The 20377-nt window shown below is 36.0% G+C and overlaps 1 protein-coding gene across 3 annotated transcripts in view; it reads right to left on the bottom strand.

Annotated features, from left to right (window-relative positions):
• slc6a8 (solute carrier family 6 member 8) overlaps window positions 1-20377 on the bottom strand; it is a 53200-nt gene that overhangs the window by 16205 nt on the left and 16618 nt on the right. For all 3 annotated transcript variants that reach the window (XM_079827999.1, XM_079828000.1, XM_079828001.1), the window contains exons 2-7: window positions 19287-19418; window positions 15497-15761; window positions 14839-14971; window positions 7851-7985; window positions 7465-7568; window positions 5726-5850 (exon numbers count right to left, since the gene is read on the bottom strand). In XM_079827999.1, the coding sequence (XP_079684125.1) occupies window positions 5726-5850; window positions 7465-7568; window positions 7851-7985; window positions 14839-14971; window positions 15497-15761; window positions 19287-19418 (894 nt within the window). The remainder of the gene's footprint in view (window positions 1-5725; window positions 5851-7464; window positions 7569-7850; window positions 7986-14838; window positions 14972-15496; window positions 15762-19286; window positions 19419-20377) is intronic.

Genomic DNA, 20377 nt, shown 5'->3' with positions numbered 1-20377 from the left:
GCTTTGGGGGCACACATCCTAATATTTTGTAGTTTATGTTTCCTTTCAAAAATGCAGATTTAACTTATGCACAATATTTAAATCACACAAAAAATTTGTGAATAAAGCAGCGTTTCCATCCCATTTGTTCAAGAGAACTAAATAATCACTTCCTGGGAAATTGGCGCAAAATATCAGTAATAAAAATGGAAGTTGCTACAATCAGGGAAGCCACTCTGGCTCTTTTTCCTCCATCATAAATGATTTGCAGACGAAACACAAACGCTCTCATGTTATTGTGTGTTCGGATGCTTGATGTTTGTGAACGCAATCATTTGAGACACTTCTGGGAGGTCATTATAGCAAATCATTCTGAGGACAGACTTCGGCTCAGGCATTTCAGAATGATCAAACCAACATTTGAGATGCTGCGCAATGAAATTGTTCCGCTGGTTCGTCCAGTTATCCAATCACATCCTCTGTTAAGGCAAAGTCATGTGAGTATTTAGTTGAGCATTGAGGGATTTATTCAGTAAATGTGTTTTTCATCATAGTTTCATCATGTTCTTATTGGATGAAAAATGATCCGCCTCAATTGAGCATTTTTAGAATATATGTGCCTCTTGGCGTTTCTATCGTGTGTTTTGTGTTCGCTAATCCAAAATTTGCATTAAAAATAGGTGGATGAAAACATTGTGAAGCTACTACATAAATGTGACTTGACTTGAACCAGCCATGACTGTTACAGTACCAAGTACAAAAGTAATAAAATTAGTATAGATTACAGATTAGCGACTCATTCGTTGGCCGGATCTGTCAGATGTTGAATTTAAAACATCAATATGACCATGAAAAAGAGACTTGGAATAATTACGAAACTAGAAGCGCGTTTACTTCATTGAGAAGAAATCGCAAGCTACATTCAATTTAATAAGTTAATATTTGCATTAATATTAAACTTAACTTGGCATCATGAAAAGAGCAAGGACATGTGATCCTTCATGATTTGACCCCTTTAAAACATGCAGTACAACATGTTAAAGCTGCGATCCTATGAAAATTCATTAAATTCAAGGACGGGAGGGTCACTTTGTATAAAGTCAGTGGCATCTTGCCAGGTCATTTAAAAATATTATCACTTCATACTCCTTTACTCTTGCTGTCTACTGCACAGTCTCTCCTTCAGGCCAAGAACATGCTGTCCTTTACTGCAAACCAGCGCACTGCTTCTGTGCCGCCGCAAGCTCAAACTGATTTTGAAAGGACAGTACTAATTTAACATGCAGGGGAAAGAGTAATACCATTAACACAAAATGGAGCTCAGCAGCAATTGAAAAGCTGTACCGTTTTAAACCAGGTCAGCTGGGGTTTATTTAGGGAAAAGGATAGTCTTAGATTTCTTCATATGCTTAGGAGGTTAAACTATTTCATTTTGATTTCTGGGGCTAACTTTGGCTCACATCAATGTCATTATTTAAATTTCATGCCCAAAGATGCATTATGATATGGCTAATTTACTGATTAAAAATCCTGTTAAATGCACATGCATGCAGATGATGGGTCGACAAGTCAGTACATCTAAAGTTTTATGTATGGCTGCTTATTAAAATGACCAGGTTGTGTTTTTTAGAGAAATAGTAGTATAATAGGGTGATCGGTGTTGTATTCGTCCCTCCTCCATTGTGATTGGCCCATTGGTCATGAGCGATGCATTTTTACTAGGGATGGGGCCGATCCAGTATCGGTATCGGGACCGATACCAGCGTAATTCAGGTATCGGATTTTCTCGATCCAACCTGCGGAGAAATCCGATATCCTTGAACCATGTCTGCGCATTAACGTTGTCTGCTGCAATGACTCCAAAAGTGATTCCCACCGGCTTGTCTGCTAGCTGGCTGCAAACTGCGGAATGGATTTCCTGAACGGAGGCACGGCTCAATGAGACACAGAGTTATGAGACACGCCCCGCTCAGGAAATCCATCCCGCAGTTTGCAGCCAGAAAGCAGGATAGCATTGAGCAGCATTGTGGCTAGCCAATGTCAGCTGTGTGGAAATACTTCACACTGGAAACACCGCAGAGCAAGACAATGTTTGCAAAACCGTAATTCAGAGAGGTGGAAGCTCCCTCGCGTCGTACAACACAACGAACGCAATCAAACATTTAAAAAAAGCAGATAAGTTCAAGACTAGGGTGACATTTAAGAGATAATAATCAGGGCTTGACATTAACAATCACCATCTGCGTGTGTATTTCGGCTGTGGCGTGTAACACTTACACCAGCCACTTTGCACTTATTATGGTCTTCTCAAAAGCAATCTGTTATAATCGCGTTGCGCATTATAACCAATCACACGTGTTTATATTGAGTTTATGAATATAATAATCAGAGGCGTTCAGATTAGCGGAGTTTTGTTCAGAGCGCGCGCCGCTCTCACTCGCTGAAATCTACACTCAAAGCAGAGATAAATGTGCGATGTATGCAGGAGATTCACTCATCATACAGTGATTGACTGTTTTTGTTCTATTTCAGCACCGAAAATAGTTTCAAACAAACACTACAGAACCACAGCGCATCTGATATGACTGGCTTAAAGTTGGCTTGACGTTCGCGAATTTAGGGGCCGTCTCTAAAGTTACATACAACACTGGTACACACGTTTCTAACTTAAATTACATTTGAAGAGAATGACTTGGTCATAAAACTGACTGTAAAGTGTATAGGTGTCAGGTATGATGCACACCTTTTGGATTTTTTATATTTAATAAAATAAACAGTCAAATCATATGAAAATATATGCTTTATTTCACTATATGTGTCATAGCTGATAGAACACTGATGAGAATATTGCTTGAGAATATATTTACAGAGATAATATTAGAGATTTATGCGTTATGCGTTGCCATTGACGACGGCCATTATAAGGAAGGAAATCCCACATAATCTAGCTTAAAGTGCTTAGAGCTGCTTGATTTATTTGTTGTTTGTTTATTTTCAAATATAAAACTTGTTGAAATGTATTAAATATGTGCATCTGTTCTTTTTGAACACTTTCATCTTATATGAACAAAACCGTGATAATATTGATAACCGTGATAATTTGGGTTACTATTATCGTGATGTGAAATTTCCATACCATTTCATCCCTAATACGTACATATCATACTTGCCTGTTGAGAGGAGTTCATTTCAGCATCATATAAAATAGACAATAATGATGATAATAATATTAAAGCAAACGCAGCTCTGGTATCGGAATAGTATCGGTATCGGCCGATATCCAAATTCAGGTATCGGGATCGGAAATGAAAAAATGTGGATCGGTGCATCCCTAATTTTTACTCAAAGTTGAACATTCTTCAACTCTCGGCGACTGGTAAAAACTGCAGAGTGCTCATCGTTTGATTATGAAATAGGCGTTCAGCACCTCGTTACGCTCATGCCGTTTTAAAAACGTGGCGCTCCCATTGAAAACAATTGAAAAAATACGCCAGCCACGTGAAAAAAAACGTTTTGGGCGTATCCATCCAAAAATGCTAATTTAACTTATGTGCAAGATTTTAATCGCACAAAATATTTGTGAATAAAGTAGTGTTTTCATCTCATGTGAAGAGAACAAAATCATCACTTCCTGGGAAATTGGTGCAAAATATCAGTAATGACATGCTTTCTAATATCCCGCTTGCAAGTGATTGTGATTGGATGATAATTTTGTTCGCCAAAATATACTATGACGAGATTGGCTACCTATGATTAGGCTTTTCTCGTGCGACAGAAGACTACTACCCTACTTTTATATGATCACCTAGCAAAGACAATTTAAGAAAGAAGAAATACTGGACAAAACAGGATTTTTTCATATTAAGTCAGGCCACTAAAAATAGAGCTGAAATACAGGACTGTCCCAGGAAAAACTGGACGTCGGGTCACCCTAATGATCAAGCTTTTATTAAGAGTCATTTCTTAATAAAGCTTTAAAGGATTTAAATGTCACAGAATTATATCATAATTATGCTATAATTATGTCCATGTGTCTATAGAAAAGTTATATACAGTATATATATATATATATATATATATATATATATATATATATATATATATATATATATATATATATATATATAGTTTGAATTGAAACTATTTTAACTCAGAAATTGATAGTAAATGTCACAGATAATTACCAAGAAACACATTGAAATAAACGTGAAATTTTGAAGTAGAAAGACTGAAACAGAATTTTCTAATAAAACACACTCCAATAACTGTTGTTTTCTTAAAAAATGTGTGTAGTGTATGAAGAAGATGACTATAAAGCATAAATGACCTTTAACTAACCATCTAGATTCATGATCACTTTTTGGATATTGGGATATCTGGTGGTTTCCCAGATCTTCAAAGGGAGAACCATTTATAGTGTGCATTTATTTTTTATGCAGCCTGAATCTAGTGCCAATTCTGGAGGATGTTATGTACAGATTATTAGTGATAACTTAAAAAAATCTATGCGACAGAAGGCCTGGTATTCACACTTTAAATGTGAAACATGTAGGCCAATGTGTTATGAGCTACAGCGACACGTCTGCATGCGTGAGCGTCGCTGAAGAGCATGCGGGCCGTTCAATTCATGCCACAAGCTATTAGTGTAGTCTGTGATGTCTGTTTATTTCTATTGTGAATGATCTGTTTTTCACTGTAGGTAATAAACATAAAATGTTTTACTTAAAACGGCAATAAATGTATTTGCTTTTATGTGTGCAAATCAAGGAATTGCATTCTGGGAATCCTCATAAAGTGTTTGTGTTCATGGAGGACACAGCATACAGGAAGAAGACTGCACTAATTGTGATAGCGAAAACTCACAAACATACGCGCACACACACACACACACACACACACACACACACACACACACACACACCTCTTCATTCAGAACAGACACATTAACGTTCACACACACACACACACACACACACACACACACACACACACACACACACACACACACACACACACACACACACACACACACACACACACACACACACACACACACACACACACACACACACACACACACACACACACTATCCCACCCAATACAAAAATAATGAGTGACATACAGCTGTTAATTCATGAACCATTATCTGTTATTTACCATTATAAACTTGCGCACACAAAAAGGTATGCATACACACACACACACAAACACAAACACACACACACAGATAAAACAAACTGCTAATTGTCTGCTCCCTTTCACAGTAATATGACTAAGAGCAAATAGCATTGTGCATAAATATAAACATGATCTTCATTTACATTCTGCTTTCAGTGATATTGTCAAACCAACAATAAACAGTTATAGTAAGTACAATATAAGCCACAAATCACACTGCATTGAAATTCATTTACAATAGAATATCGTCATCATATCACATGTTCATGACTCACACAATGCATTCATTTTCAGCAGATCATTCTTGCATTAAATATTGATGTCATAAATGATTTACAAGAACCAGCCCCAGGTCAGAAATACATTCACTTATGTGCACTAAAAACAAGAGAAAGTGAATTATTGAACACCTGCATTAAGATGCATGTTGTTTCAGGCCTGGTACTAAGATCAGGGCTGGGTGGCACACACATAAATATCCTTTAAACGTATACATTAGTTTGTCTTACTTTCCGATATAGTACACAATCTGTCACCTGTATTGAAGTAAATACGGCAGACTCTTACCTGATTCAGCCACTTTAGAGATGTCCACACCTTGCTCAGAAGCCATGAAACCCAAGATGGAGAAGACCACAAAACCAGAAAAGAAACTGGTACCACTATTAATAAAAGCCAGAACAAAAGCGTCCCTGAGAAGAGAAGAAAAAAAACATTAATTGCAGCTCAGTTGTGGCATGTGTGGTTGTGTAACACATGTGATGAAGCCTATGTACTGTATACAATCCACTATAAATGTTAGAATCTTTGTGCATTAAAATGCATTCATAATGTATAATAATAATGCCACCTTATAGTCAATTATATTTACTTAAGGTTATACATTAAAGAGTATAATGCATTAAATAACATGATTTCATGAGAGACATGGGGCCCTATAATAAACCCGGCGCAATGTGACGCCAGACCGATGCAAGTGTTTTTTTGCTAGTTTCAGTCCAATGCAGTTATCATTTCGTCCAGCGTCACATTGTTTAAATAGCAAATGGACTCGCGTTCATCTGTTCACCCATGGCCGTGCTAGTCTGAAAACCAGGTGTGTTCAGGCGCATTGTTGGTGTGTTGCTGCACCATTGACCAACAAAAGTATTTTTTGTGTTATTTAAAGGGGCGTGTTAGTAATATGCGCCTATAGGCGAATACACAATGCGCGTACACTCTGCTCATTACACACACAGGGATGCGCAGCAGACCAAATATTAAAAATAAAAGGATTACAATGTAAAATATTATAATTGTGTACATAAAGATAAAAGTGCCTACATGTCATGATGGATAGTCATTGCATGTATCAGAACGATCTATTTGCAGTAATGACGAATGAAAGTGGCTACTTATTTAACCAATTGTAGCAATACACATATGTATTTAAACTGACTCGTCAGGTTGAGGGTGTCTATATTCCACCATGTAAATAGCGAATCCGCCATAGTGCGAGCGTAACTGGCTTTTAAAGGGAATGGGAGATGAGACTCTGATTGGTTTATTGCACGTTACGCCCAAAACACACCCATGACTCATTAAGAGAAATAGGTACAACCCTTTTAGACCATGCGCCTGGCTCGCTGTTAAACTAGGAAAAGTGGATTCGGACACGCCTTGGGTGCACCTGCGCCGTGCACTTTAGACCACGCACTTAGATCGTTAAAATAGGGCCCATGTACTTTAATGCACAGAATAAAAATTATTAATAAATGATTTCATAATTAACAAAACAATTAATTATTTATTACTTTAAAAATAATTATACATTTAAATTAGTACAAATAAATAATTAATAAAAAATTAAAATGGAAATATTTATATTAAGGCATGATGTTTTATTTTTGTAGTTCCCTATTAACATTTCATTCTAATTTAATACAAATTAATTAAAAATTTTTTTACCTAACTTTATAAAAATATATATATATATATTTTGAAATCTTTTATTTTCAGGTTTAAATAAAAAAATCAATCCCAGATGTTCCGTGTATATATATCCAGACAAAGTGCTTTGTACATTAAAGTCAAAGCAAAGAACTGGCTCCTAATGTATGCATTTGAGATCTATTAAAGTGAGAGGCCATTTGCTCTTTGCAAGTCACACAATCCAGCTTCTTATAAGGCAAGGTCAGGGCTCTCTGATTGGGTGAATGTACTAGACACAACGTCTTCAGAAACGAAAACACAGCGGTTCAGAAAGATCGCAAGACGGCACAACAAAATGTGTCCTTGTCTCTTCAAGGCTGTGATTGGAGGCTTACTTATAGCAGTCATTGTTGAATCTGTTATAGCTGCCCAGGGCGGTGAGGGCTCCGAGCCCGATAGCGTAGGAGAAAAAGATTTGAGTACCGGCATCGATCCAGACCTGAGAGAGACAGAAAGAGCAATGACCGTCAGACAAACAGATCCACCTCTGAAAGGATTATTGAGCTCAAAGTGGCTCCAGGAGAGAAACATACTAGTCCAGTTTAAAAGTGCTAAGAAACAGTATTAAAGTATTGTGTGTCAGACCTATAGAAGAGGGAGGAAAGTAAATAAACTAAGAAAAAGTGAAGCATATTGAATTACATTTATTCATCTGGGTAAAAGCAGATGATTTTATCCAAAGAAAGGTATGAAGCTAAAAGAGAAAAGCTAAAAGTCTCACCTGTGCCTCTCCTAGCTTAGACCAATCAGGTTTGACATAGTACAAGATCCCATCATAAGCTCCAGGAAGAGTAACGCCCCTCACCAGGAGAATAATCAGGACCACATACGGGAACGTGGCAGTGACATAAACGATCTGTGAAAACACACACAGTCAAGTTCATTGTTTTTCCCCGGTTTCACAGACAAGCCTAGTCTCAGACTAAAAGGCATGTTTGAGCCGTTTAACTGAAAGCAACTTGCATTGAGATATCTTCAAATATGTCTGTGCCATTGTTATGTCTCAAGATGCACACCAGTTTTCTAAAGCTACTTAAATGTCCTAATTCACCCTTCGCCGGGAGTTTGAAAGACAGGCGATCTGACCAATCATAATCCGCTATTTGCAGAATACGCCATTTTTTGTCCGATAAAGCAGTCAAGAGAGTTCGTAGATTTACATCGGTGGACTTGAACTTGAAAAACGGTGTGTACTGACGTCTTTCTGTGGTTGAAACAACATTCCTTCTGAAGTTCATTCATGTTTATTTGATACTATACATTAACTAGAAGGAAGAGGTGATCTGTTCACGAGCAGCTTTAACTGAGGCCTGTCACCACACATTAAAGAGCCACAAAACGGTATTTATCGTTTACATTTATTTAGAGTTGAGACTTTGTTTCATATTAAAAGTAACCTGCTCTGTCCTGTCTGTCAGTGTGTTGTCAGTGTCCTCTTTGCTCTGCGATGTGTTTTTCACTGCTTGAGAACGTGTGTGTGTGTGTGTGTGGTGTGAGAGCGCAGCTTGTCGGACATAGCAACAGTAACTAAAGGGGGCGGGTCTTTGTGAACGGTCAATTGAACTAAGGCATAATCCTGGCTTAATCTAAGCCCTGTTTGTGAAACCGGGCCTTTATTACCTATAATTTATCTTAGGTTTTAACCTATTATTTGCAATGCATTTGCTAAGGCTATTACTATTAATATTGCTAATACTTTAGTGGGGCATTCGAAGCATAAACATTAAACTTTGTCACAAAACTTCATAGTAGCCTAATTGATTTGTCAATTTTTGCTTATTTGATTAATAACTTAAAAAGAGTGCAAACATTTTTTTTTTTTTGCCAAACTTTTATGTGTTATGTGTCTTTTATTTCTAGGTCGAAAAAACAAAACAAAATCACAGATGTTCAATTATATATAAAGCTGGAGGAGAGAACATAACACATTACCTACCTTACACATAACTTGCTGGTTTTGGCATATTAGCTGCATTTACTAGGGATATTACTATTAATATTGCTAATATTTTAGTGGGGTTTTTGAATCATAAGCAATAAACTTTGCCAAACTCATGTGCAACAGCCGTGACCGATATCTCAAATCATGTTTGTTGAGCAGAGATGCTATTATTTCTCGAAAAGATTAGAATGACCTAAACTCCCTGGCAATGACCTTGCAACGCCCTGGCAACCCCCCCAAAACATGCTAGCATGGTGTTGCATGAAAAAAACACCACTCATATTTTCTTCATAATCACATTTTTGACAATAGTATGTTATATTCAGTGATTAATAAATGATTTTGGCAGGCATTTACATGCATTAAAGAGCATTTGCTAGACTGATCGTAGAAAGCCACATAAAATCCAGATAACATAATCTAGTTTAAGCCAATATTATCTGTAGATTTATATCAGGGAATTTGCTGCATTGCATCTTAAAATATTTTTATCTCTCTCGGGCCTCAGCAAGGACAGTGTTAGTCACATGCTGAGCATTCTGTCATGTGAATAAAGCCAGGAAGCATGTATGGCACGTCTCACTGCCTTCTGTTATCAGATCATTGCAGATTTTATTTTTTACAAGGAGAGGTTTATTGATTCAGTGGCCGGGTCCAAACGGTGTGAGCTTTGAACTCTGACAATACGAGACAGATTGTTATCAGTGAGAATTTAAATGAGACCTGCTCATTCCAAGTGTTGCTGCTTTATGGACTTGGCTCACTGTATGTTCTTATGAGGCTGGCAGTCTTTAGTAATTGCTCCACATAGACACATAAAAGTAGGACAGCCATTCTAGATCAAGCCCATCACATTAAAGCACGCCGCTCAGCCCCAGCTCTTCGCAGACTTCAATTGTTCTTTCAAAACTCTCTACTAATTCCCTTAGGAAGGCGAGCTCAACTCGAAAAGTACAATGCCGCCCAGTTACAACAAAAACACGGTCACTGTTTATGATGTGCTGTGGATTGTAAGAGCTTTTTGAATTCTCCACGTCATTCTGACATCTTTGTCTGTCCACAGTCCAGAGCCCCATGTCATGTCTAGTAGTCCTGACAAGAACTGTAATGAATCCTGACATATCAATGAAAAACGACCCAATTACCTCTCAACCACATCGGTCAATAATGATTGATTTAAGAAAATTCACTGCCATATAAAATATACAGTAGTATATATATAAGCAGTGTTGGGTGTAATTAGTTACTAAGTAATTATTTAATGTAATTTAATTACTTAGTAAAGTATGGGATTACTCTTATTATTTATGTAATTTTACAACAATTATATATAATACAATAGTGGAATTAACATCAAAATTTTAAGTCTAACTTTAAAATGCATGTTTGTATCTATCCTTCTCATATTTGTAATATTTTGGTCAGTTAATAAGAATAATTTATGTAGTTTTATATGATGTATTTGAATGAATTAAAATAGCCGTTTCATGTCTATCCCTTGAATCACTTAACTAGTCGAGATTGATAGGATTTAGAAAGTAATTAGTAATAAGTAATTAAATACTTTTTGGACAGAGTAATTTGTACAGGAATCTAATTACATTATTGAAGATGTAATTAGTAACTAGTAATTAATTACTTTTTTAGAGTAACTTACCCAACACTGTATATAAGTAAATACAGTAAAAAAGTTATATATTCTTTTTATAAAAAATAACAATATAATATTAAAATATATATTATAAGTATATATTTTAATACAACAAAATTAAAATATACATTATATATTATAAAAATCTTTTTAATTTATTCACTAATGTTTGGGTTTTTTACATAAATGACTACTTTTATTCAGCAGGGATGCATTAATTTAATCAAAAGTGACAGTAAAGATATTTAAGTTATTAAAAAACATTTCTATTTCAAATAAATGCTGTTCTTTTGAACTTTCTACTCATCAAAGAATCCTGAAAAAAATGGTTTTCACAAAAATATTATTTTGAGAAATGGTTCTTGAGTATCAGATCAGCCTATTGCAATTATTGATGAAGGATCATGGTGTCTGAAATAATATTTGCTGAAAATTCAGCTCTGCCATCATAGGAATAAATTACATTTAAAAATATATTAAAATGAATTATTCAAATGTTATTTTAAATTGCAATTATTTCTCACAATATGACTGTTTTTACTTATTATCAAAATAATGCAGTCGTAGTAAGCATAGAAGACAAAATTTACCAACACTAAACTTTTGAATGGTATTGTATAATATCATCCCATTCAAAAGTTTAGGGTTGGTAAATATTGCTGTGTATACACACAGCAAGACTATACTTGTATTTTGATAATAGAATTAGCTGTCTGACGCACAGCCGTTTAAATCAAACACTCCTACCATAACTCTGTTACCAGCTCGGACTTTAAGATTCAGTCGCTTTCAAGTGTCTATAAAGATGCAGAAATAGACCTGAACTAAAAATACTGTCAGTAAACAAACTCTGTTCTAATTCCCATGAGACCTGTGAATCTGGGGTAATCTGCCGCTTAGTATTTGTGCCCCGTAATAATTAATCAGATTCTGAAATAGCCAATTAGCTCACTATAACACTGGCTTATTGTGTGTGTGTGTGTGTGTGTGTTTGTGTGTGTGTGTGTACGTCAATCGTCTGAATGAGCTTGACTCAACGCTTACTCAGTGTGTCCTTTGCATCAATGAAAAACTATGAAGGAAAAACACAAGTTGGCAACTAAATATTTAACTAAATAAACAGGTTTAAATAACCCACTTTCCATTATTGACCTTCCTTGACTGTTTGACTAGAAACATTAAACACCGCTTTGAGTACACAGGAGTAACACAGCAGACTTTAGAGCAGCAGAGGCATGTTGTAATACGAGGATGACCTTCTACACAGCAATACGCAGAAGAAATAAAATGAAGTTATTATATTACTAAGGGTTCATATGATCCCGCCTCGCAGAGAGAGAACGAGCACCTTATCACGTCCCACTGCAGACACCGGCTCGTGACTGGCCAATCTCAGTGTGTCTCCCTGACAAGGCACTTTGTAATATTTCCCGCCACACCCCCTTGACAAATAATGTTGCTATGGCTACCTTTATGCCTCACTTCAGCGCTATTGTGACAAAGCAGCAGTGGGTGGAGCTATGCGAATCAAGGTTATGCAATAAAGTCACGCTGCAGTAAATAAGGGAAATGAAAAAAGATGCAGTCTTTGACATCCTATTCTGGTAGAAATGTATTGTACAGTCCTGTTTCGCATGAACATACTTATTTTAGTAATGACACTAATTAGGTACTAACCCTGAACCTACCCCTAAACCTTGAATTAACCCACTCAATTAAGTGCAACCCATATTTTTATGAATTTATGTGCAGCATATTAACAAGCTACGATTGCATAAGACCTTTGAGAGTGAATTCAAGTGAATTAAAGTTTCAGATGAGAGAAAAATATTGGATTCAACTGGCTGTTTAAATTACACTGAAATTACTATGAATATATGCTCTGTTCCAAAACATAGTGAGCTTCGTCGTGTCTTCGCTGGGGGCGGAGTCGACATGGGGGAAAACAGTCCATTCCCCCACAATGGAAATGCATGGGGTTAACCCAGTATAGCCTGTGTAGAGTCACTTTTGCCACTCGATAGAGCAAGATATATAGAAAAACTGAGCCGTATTGGGTCAGATTGTCTGTACAGTATCTGTGACTGATAAACGACCCAACAGAAGCAATGGCCAGAGGTGTCATTTTCTCATCAAAATACTCCAAATAGGTATGACATGCCAACTTCATAAATCACCCAGTCTTTCCATGAAGACGTTAATTCAGTGTTCCCGAATTTAAAGGGGTGATGAATTGAGAAGTCAACTTTCCCTTGAGCTTGTGATATTAAAAGGTCATGGTAATATAAGAATATCCCGTAAGTTTCAGAGCTGAAAACTTCCTTGTTAGTCAAAGAAAAGCTTTTACTGACACCAGGGCCAGCAAACGAGAGATCTCAGAATGTGCTAGGCTGTGACGTGAGAGTGTGGGGAAACACCGCCTCAACAGAAGCCGCCCACTGACTCGTGCCTGACATAAATAACATTGGCCTACGTGGAGCTAAACCGGATCGAACTTCCAAGCAATAAACATCCCGCTTTGATTCGGATTCCAATACTATGAATGCATGGATGAACTTTATTTTTAATGAATATCCAGGTCATGTGGGGAAGACATTGTGTGTTTGTTCCTTCATTTCACCACGGATTCGTTTGTAAACAAGAGACTGGATTTGCAGACAGGATGAGATTACATGAAAGAATGATGCAACACACTGAAGGCCTGTTCACACCGGGACGATTTTCGCGCGCGTTTATCGCCGACGTTTAACGCCTCGTGACTAAACAAAGGGCGCCAATGTGAGTGTGCACACCGACGCGCAAAACGGCAGGCGTAAAAGCATCATTTTTTTAAAAACGCCTCGGGTTCGTTTTCTTATTTTGATGCGGCGCGTTAAAAACTGGCCGACCAATGAGATCGGCGCTTTTGTTCACGTGCCTGGAGCTGCTGAAGTGACAGTAAAACACGGCTTGGTGGCGCTCAAGCATAAAACGGTCTTGCCGAGCACACATTGATACGACGAAGAAGTAGTAAGTAGACAAAGAAGAAGATGAGCTAATGCTGCTTGCCAGTTAGCTAAAAGTGTGTGAATGGTTTTGGCCATAGACATAATATATCTGTGGTTTTGGCAAGCACGTAAAAACTGTCTCTCTTCTCCTTCTGTGTGAATTGACTAACGTCTGTTTATTTGGCAGAATAAAACTTTAGAACAGGGTTTTTTAACTTACTAGAGGTGCAGAACGTCACATGGTAACTTTTCAGCACTGCACCAAGCAAAAATAAATCGTAATCATTACAAAGAGTAAAGATAAAGCGTCTAACAGGGTCTAACAAGGTCTTTCCCCCACGGCATAAGCGGATATGACGTTTTTTTGTGGGCGTTCCCAGTAATGCCGACCAAGTCTATGAAAGCGGTTACAGAAGATCTAAAATGATAATTTGCAAAGAAGGCAATCCCACAACAAGCACAGCGAAAGTAAGCGTTTGAAAGTCCAATTCATACTAGTAAAAAAAAAACACACAAATTTGAATCCCCAAGCAGCCTTTGAGGTCTTTTCTTCAATCATCAATGATCATAAATACAGTAATATTGTGAAATATTGTTACAATTTAAAATAACTATTTTCCATTTGAATATATTTTAAAATGTAATTTATTTCTGAGATGCAAAGCTGAATTTTCAGCATCATTACTCCAATCTTCAGAAATCATTCTATGATGATTTGCTGCTCAAGAAACATTCTTATATTAATATTTTTGTGGAAATTGTGAAAATTTGTTTTCAGGATTCTTTGATGAAAAGTAGTTTGAGACATTATAAATGTCCTTGATGAATAAAAGTATTCATTTCTTTCAAAAACAAAACATTACTGACCCAAACGGTAGTGTATATTTAAAAATATATAATCTCTTTGTAAAACAGTTAGATAGTTTTTCACTGTGGTTTAACTAGTGGCTAGTAGCCTCCCTACTAGTGAACAATGAGCTCTGAGTGTTACGTAACCGAGCTTAAGATGTAGTGCAGGTATTTGATTCTCTGCCGTCCATGTGACTGCTTTTACCCGTCTTCAAGGTTCACACATACACGTAATGAGATGCACTAAAGAAAGACCGACCGACAGAAAGAGCGTCCTCACCTTTCCTGTTGACTTCACCCCCTTCCACACACAGAAGTAAACCATCACCCACACGGCGAACAGACACAGCACCATTTCCCAGTTTATGACGCCTGGATGTTCCAGCCCATCCGAGATGTTCAGCACCTTGTTCCTGAGATGGAGATGGACGTTCATGGATGAAAACTCACAAAGCTTTGCTTCATTGCAGTTTTTGTTTTAATGTATTTAATTTATAACTACCTAACTCATACGAAGCTTGAAAGTGATGACTTTCCAGAGTGGTATAGTCTACTGTCCCTGATGTCATGAAAACTAATCATGAGCCGTTTTGAACGGTCAATCCATGTGCTCTGTAAACAGATGTCCTTCCAAATCTGAGATTTCACCTTGCATTGCCAATATTATGTAGATTTATAAACCTCATACACAGATCCAGATTGTACAGGCAGCACCATGTGACCAAATGTAATGCCACAGGTTCATTATAGGCAAAGAGCGAATTATGTGTTTAACCGGCTCTGACATGTGGGATTAAGTAACGGTAAATCAACATGTCCAAGTAAGAAATGCAAGTTAAATTGTAACAACAAAATCTTGTCACGGGTGATTCTTGCATAAAAGGCATTTCCAATATTGAAAAGAGAAATTAATGGCATAAAAAAAAACAATCACTCACTCCCAGAATTCAATAATAGGTGAACGCCCATTAGCAAGCTCTTCGCACGTCAGGTTGCCAAATGTGGCGTTGCCAATGGTGCCGTTATGGCAGTCGGAGTGGCGGAAGATCTCGATGCAGTTCTCGCTGTTCCAGGGGTTGTCGCAGGTGGACCAGGGCAGCGTGGAATTGAAGGACTTTATGAAGTAGTAGAAACCCCAGGCAAGTACCATGATGTAGTACGTGTTACAAAAGAACACAATCACCATGGAGGCATAGCCAAGTCCTAAAATAAACCAGTGAAAGACAGCATGAAACAGCATTTAACTTAAATCCATTAAAAAATAAACCCCTTCAGGTGAACAGTATCCCTTATATAACGTGTATATAAGGGTGCCTTCCCTCCCTCACCCCCAGAGGATTCCCATAAAAGTCCCCTAATCCGCTCTGTGTTTTCCCGCTCGCTCCACAGCATCGCTCGCAGTCTGTGGTTGTGGAGACGACAGTTCCAGAATGTCCCATTAACAGGTAGATTATAATCTACAACCCACATTACAGACAGTGGTTATGGTAGTTATGGAGGACCAGAGTACTCAAAATTAAATAATTTAATAAATAATGGATTAAATAAAACAACAATTAAAAGTACCAGTTTATTATGAAATAATTCAATAACTATTTAAATAAATCAATCAATAATTAAATGTTTCTGTTTATTTGGCAAAATTCCATGAAAACATTTTTATTTTGGGGTGAACTATCCCAAAAATCAATCAATCAATCAATAAAATGTATCTATTTATTTAGTAAAATTCCATGAAAACATGACATTTATTGTTTAATATATTTCACAATATACTCTTTCACACACTATTACTGTTTAAATACATCTCTTTTTTTCATAATAAAATGTGCTTTTTCAAAAAGCCGTTTTTCATAACAATATGCTTAATTTAAGAATGATGCCTATTTGATGAATCGTGTATTTCCAAAGTTTTTTTTCATAATGATAGAGGACATTTCACAAATGCCAATCAACAGGCTGTGGGCGGTGCTCGGCACTAATTAGTTTACAGTTGAAGAGCGGACAAATCCATTTTATTATGAACAAAAAAAGATATTTAAACAGTAATAGTGTGTTAAAAAAGAGGATATTGTGAAATATATTAAACAAAAATGTTTTGTTTTCATGGAATTTTACAAAAATAAATAGATACATTTAATATTTATTTAATTAAGGATTAATTAAATTAACTAGTTGATAATTATTGAACTATTTTAGAATAAACTGGTTTTATTGAATTCATTATTTATTTAATTATTTCATTTTGAGTACTTCGGTCCTACATAGGTAGTTTTTTTGTTTTGTTGGTAGTGTTTTTCTCCTGGTCTTCTAATAGTGCTAACTTGTTTTGACGCATTGCTGCCATACATACATATTATTTTTTGTCCACTCAATTATGCCGTAATAATGAGATGTTATGTCGTTAAAACATGTGTACAAAAATATGCCTTTATCCACATTAGAGAATTTATATAGCCCATGTGCCTTTGTCACACTTCCATTTTTGAAAAGCAGAAGCAAGCTCAGTGTAAAATAGCCTCTTCCGCTGCTCTTCACACATGAAAGTGTGACAAAGGCACATGGGCTATATAAATTCTCTAATGTGGATAAAGGCATATTTTTGTACACATCACAACACATGTCCTTATTACGAGAAAATATATGTTGTTTTAACAAGAAAAATATGTTGTTTTTATGAGAAAATATGCTGTTTTTACAACACAAGATCTCGTTATTACGAGAAAAGATGGTGTTAAAACAACATATCTCGTTATTACGACATAATTGAGTGGAAAAAATGATATGTATGCGGCAGCAATGCGTCACCGTACAAAATATACACGTTCTTGGAAGATAATTAATTGTCTAATTAAAAAAGGTAATACAATTGTGCTTTTTTAATCATGTCTATGTTAATACTTGTTCAAAAAAATCTCTTTAGCAAAGTTTGTACTATTTTCTGTGTATTTTGATAAATAATAATGATATTTACAATCTGATTCTAACCATGTCATGCCAACAAATGCAAAAGTCAGCCGGCTGTTTATTATCATATTAATTATTGTGTCTTTTAGCACAAATACCATACTTTTACATAATCTTCCGTTATGTTGCTTTATTTACTTTTTTTTATTTTTGCATGAAAATCATAAACAAGACTTTTGTCTCAAAATATATATTCAATAATTTTAGTGATTCTCATTTGCTACATAATTTCTCATAAGCGCAGAATCAACTTTTTGGAAGCATAATTACAACTACATAAACTGAAGCCTAACAATTGTATTTACAATATGATTGTAAAAGGTTTGTTATTCAATATACTCAAGCCCCTTATAGTTCACCTCTTTTTGGTTTGGGCCACTGCCCCTCAAAATGTCTGTGCGCGGCCCTGGTGTACTGATGAATAGGGATGTGATGCATCACAAAATAGTACAATGACAACCTTGCTTAAATAGGCGCATGCTTAAATAGCACTTCGCTTTGAAACCATATCTTTCCGCCGTCATCTTGTCAGTCAGCACGCCTCACTCTTCTTGTCAGTCAGCTCTCCCCACTCTCGTCATGTGATAAATGAAATCTGACTCCTGCTGCTGATATGTGATGCAACTCTCATTTGGGCTCATGATGAATTGAGCAGTTCAGTTTTTAACTGTAGTGTATATTACCCAACTGGACTAAATGATTTGTATTACTATATAAAAATCTAAATGATGGTGGTGATGTAACACTGACTATTGCAGCAAGCCTACTGATGAATCATGCATTCAGACCGTAAATAGAGTCACATTTGATTTCATGGTGTCTTTAAACTACATAATGAGGCTTAAAGGGATAGTTCACCCAAAAATAAAAATTCTGTCATCATTTACTCACCCTCAAGTTGTTCCAAACCTGTATGAGTTTCTTTGTTCTGCTGAACACAAAAGAAGATATTTAGAAGAACATTTGTAACCAAGCAGAGAGAGCAACCATTGACTACTATAGTAGCGAAAAAAATACTATGGTAGTCAATGGTTGCTCTCTCTGCTTGGTTACAAACGTTCTTCAAAATATCTTCTTTTGTGTTCAGCAGAACAAAGAAACTCATACAGGTTTGGAACAACGTGAGGGTGAGTAAATGAAAACAGAATTTTCATTTTTGGGTGAACTATCCCTTTAAGAGCAGCCATAATGTAATAATGTATTTGTACCCTTTTCGTGATAAAATAGTCAAGGTATTATGTGATATTAAGTACAGATGATATTAGGTAATAAGATATTATTTTGTATATAATATAAATTAGTGTACTATACATAAAACTTTAAATGTATTGTATTTTAATTTATAATATAACATATTAGTGCTGTCAAACGATTAATCGCGATTAATCGCATCGAAAATAAAGGTTTGTGTTTACACAATATGCATGAATATATTTAAGATTTTCTTTAATTTATATAAAAAAATATTAATGTTTATATATAATATAAATATATATACAGTATATAGATATAAATATGTCTTAAATATATACATGTACATGTGTGTATTCAAAGTAAACACACATATATCATGTAAACACAAACTTCTATTTTGGATGCGATTCATTTTTTGCCAGCCCTAAATATAATATTACATAAATTATAATATATATTATAAAATAAAACTGAATAAAGAATGCATGAGCAAAGTTTTAAGGGACAACCTAAAATAGCATCATAACTAAAAAAGTAAAGTAATGTAGATGTAGATGTAGAGCAAACCTTTAAAAAGAGGGGCGATGTTCCACACATTGATGCTTCCGGCCTTCATAAACTGACCCAGCGCTATCTCCAGGAAGAATATCGGAATGCCTCCCAGAAATATGAACAACACGTAGGGAATGAGGAACACTCCTGTGAACACACAGCAATAGAGATGTTAAAGACAACATGGAATGACATTCACAACCCATGTAAAGTAATTGCATTTTGATGAAAGAATAGGAACAATTGTTAAATAGCATGCATACACTGCAAAAAATGCTTTTCTTACTTAGTATTTGTCTTGTTTTCAGTCCAAATATCTAAAAAATCTTACATTAAGAAGCATTTATTAGACAAGCAAAAGTTTTTGTCTTGTTTTGGGGGGAAATAACTCAAAATTAAGGGAGTTTTTGCTTAAAATAAGCTAAATAATCTGCCAATGCGGTAAGCAAAATAATATTGTTTTCTGTTTGAATTAAGATTATTTTGCTTACCCCATTGGCAGATTATTTTGCTTATTTTAATTAATTTTGAGTTATTTTCCCACAAAACAAGACAAAAACTTTTGCTTGTCTAGTAAATGCTTCTTAATGTAAGATTTTTTTTATATTTGGACTGAAAACAAGACAAAAATACTAAGTAAGAAAAGCATTTTTTGCAGTGTACATGTGTTTTTGAAGGTCAAACACTTGATATGAAATTCAAAGAATTGCATTTTCCATTCATTCTAGTCACAAGATGTCATAATGTACCATTGTCCAATAAAATATAACACAAATCGAGGTCTCATGATGCATATAATGCCAATTAACCCCAAAAAACAACACAAGACTGCCTTTTACACATCTTTAAAGTATTTCAACAACACAGGTGACTGTTTTAACCGAGGGAATTATTTGTGCACCTTCACATGTTGGCACGTCAGATAGGATCTGAGCGCTGCTGGCCGCATTAACATTCATCATGCATTCTGTGCGGCAGCAGCAATAAACCTTGGCTCGGCTGATCTGAGATTGACAGCCACAGTAGCAGCTTAGGGAGGGGGTTGGTCGCCAGTGTGATGCAGATTAAAAACCGCGCTGGCATGCTCATTGAAAGCCTTGATGATG

The sequence above is a fragment of the Gobio gobio genome, assembly GCF_949357685.1.
Source record: "Gobio gobio genome assembly, chromosome: 10".
Taxonomy (NCBI): domain Eukaryota; kingdom Metazoa; phylum Chordata; class Actinopteri; order Cypriniformes; family Gobionidae; genus Gobio; species Gobio gobio.
The sequence above is the reverse complement of the archived record's forward strand: the minus strand, read 5'-3'. Positions and strand labels throughout refer to the sequence as shown.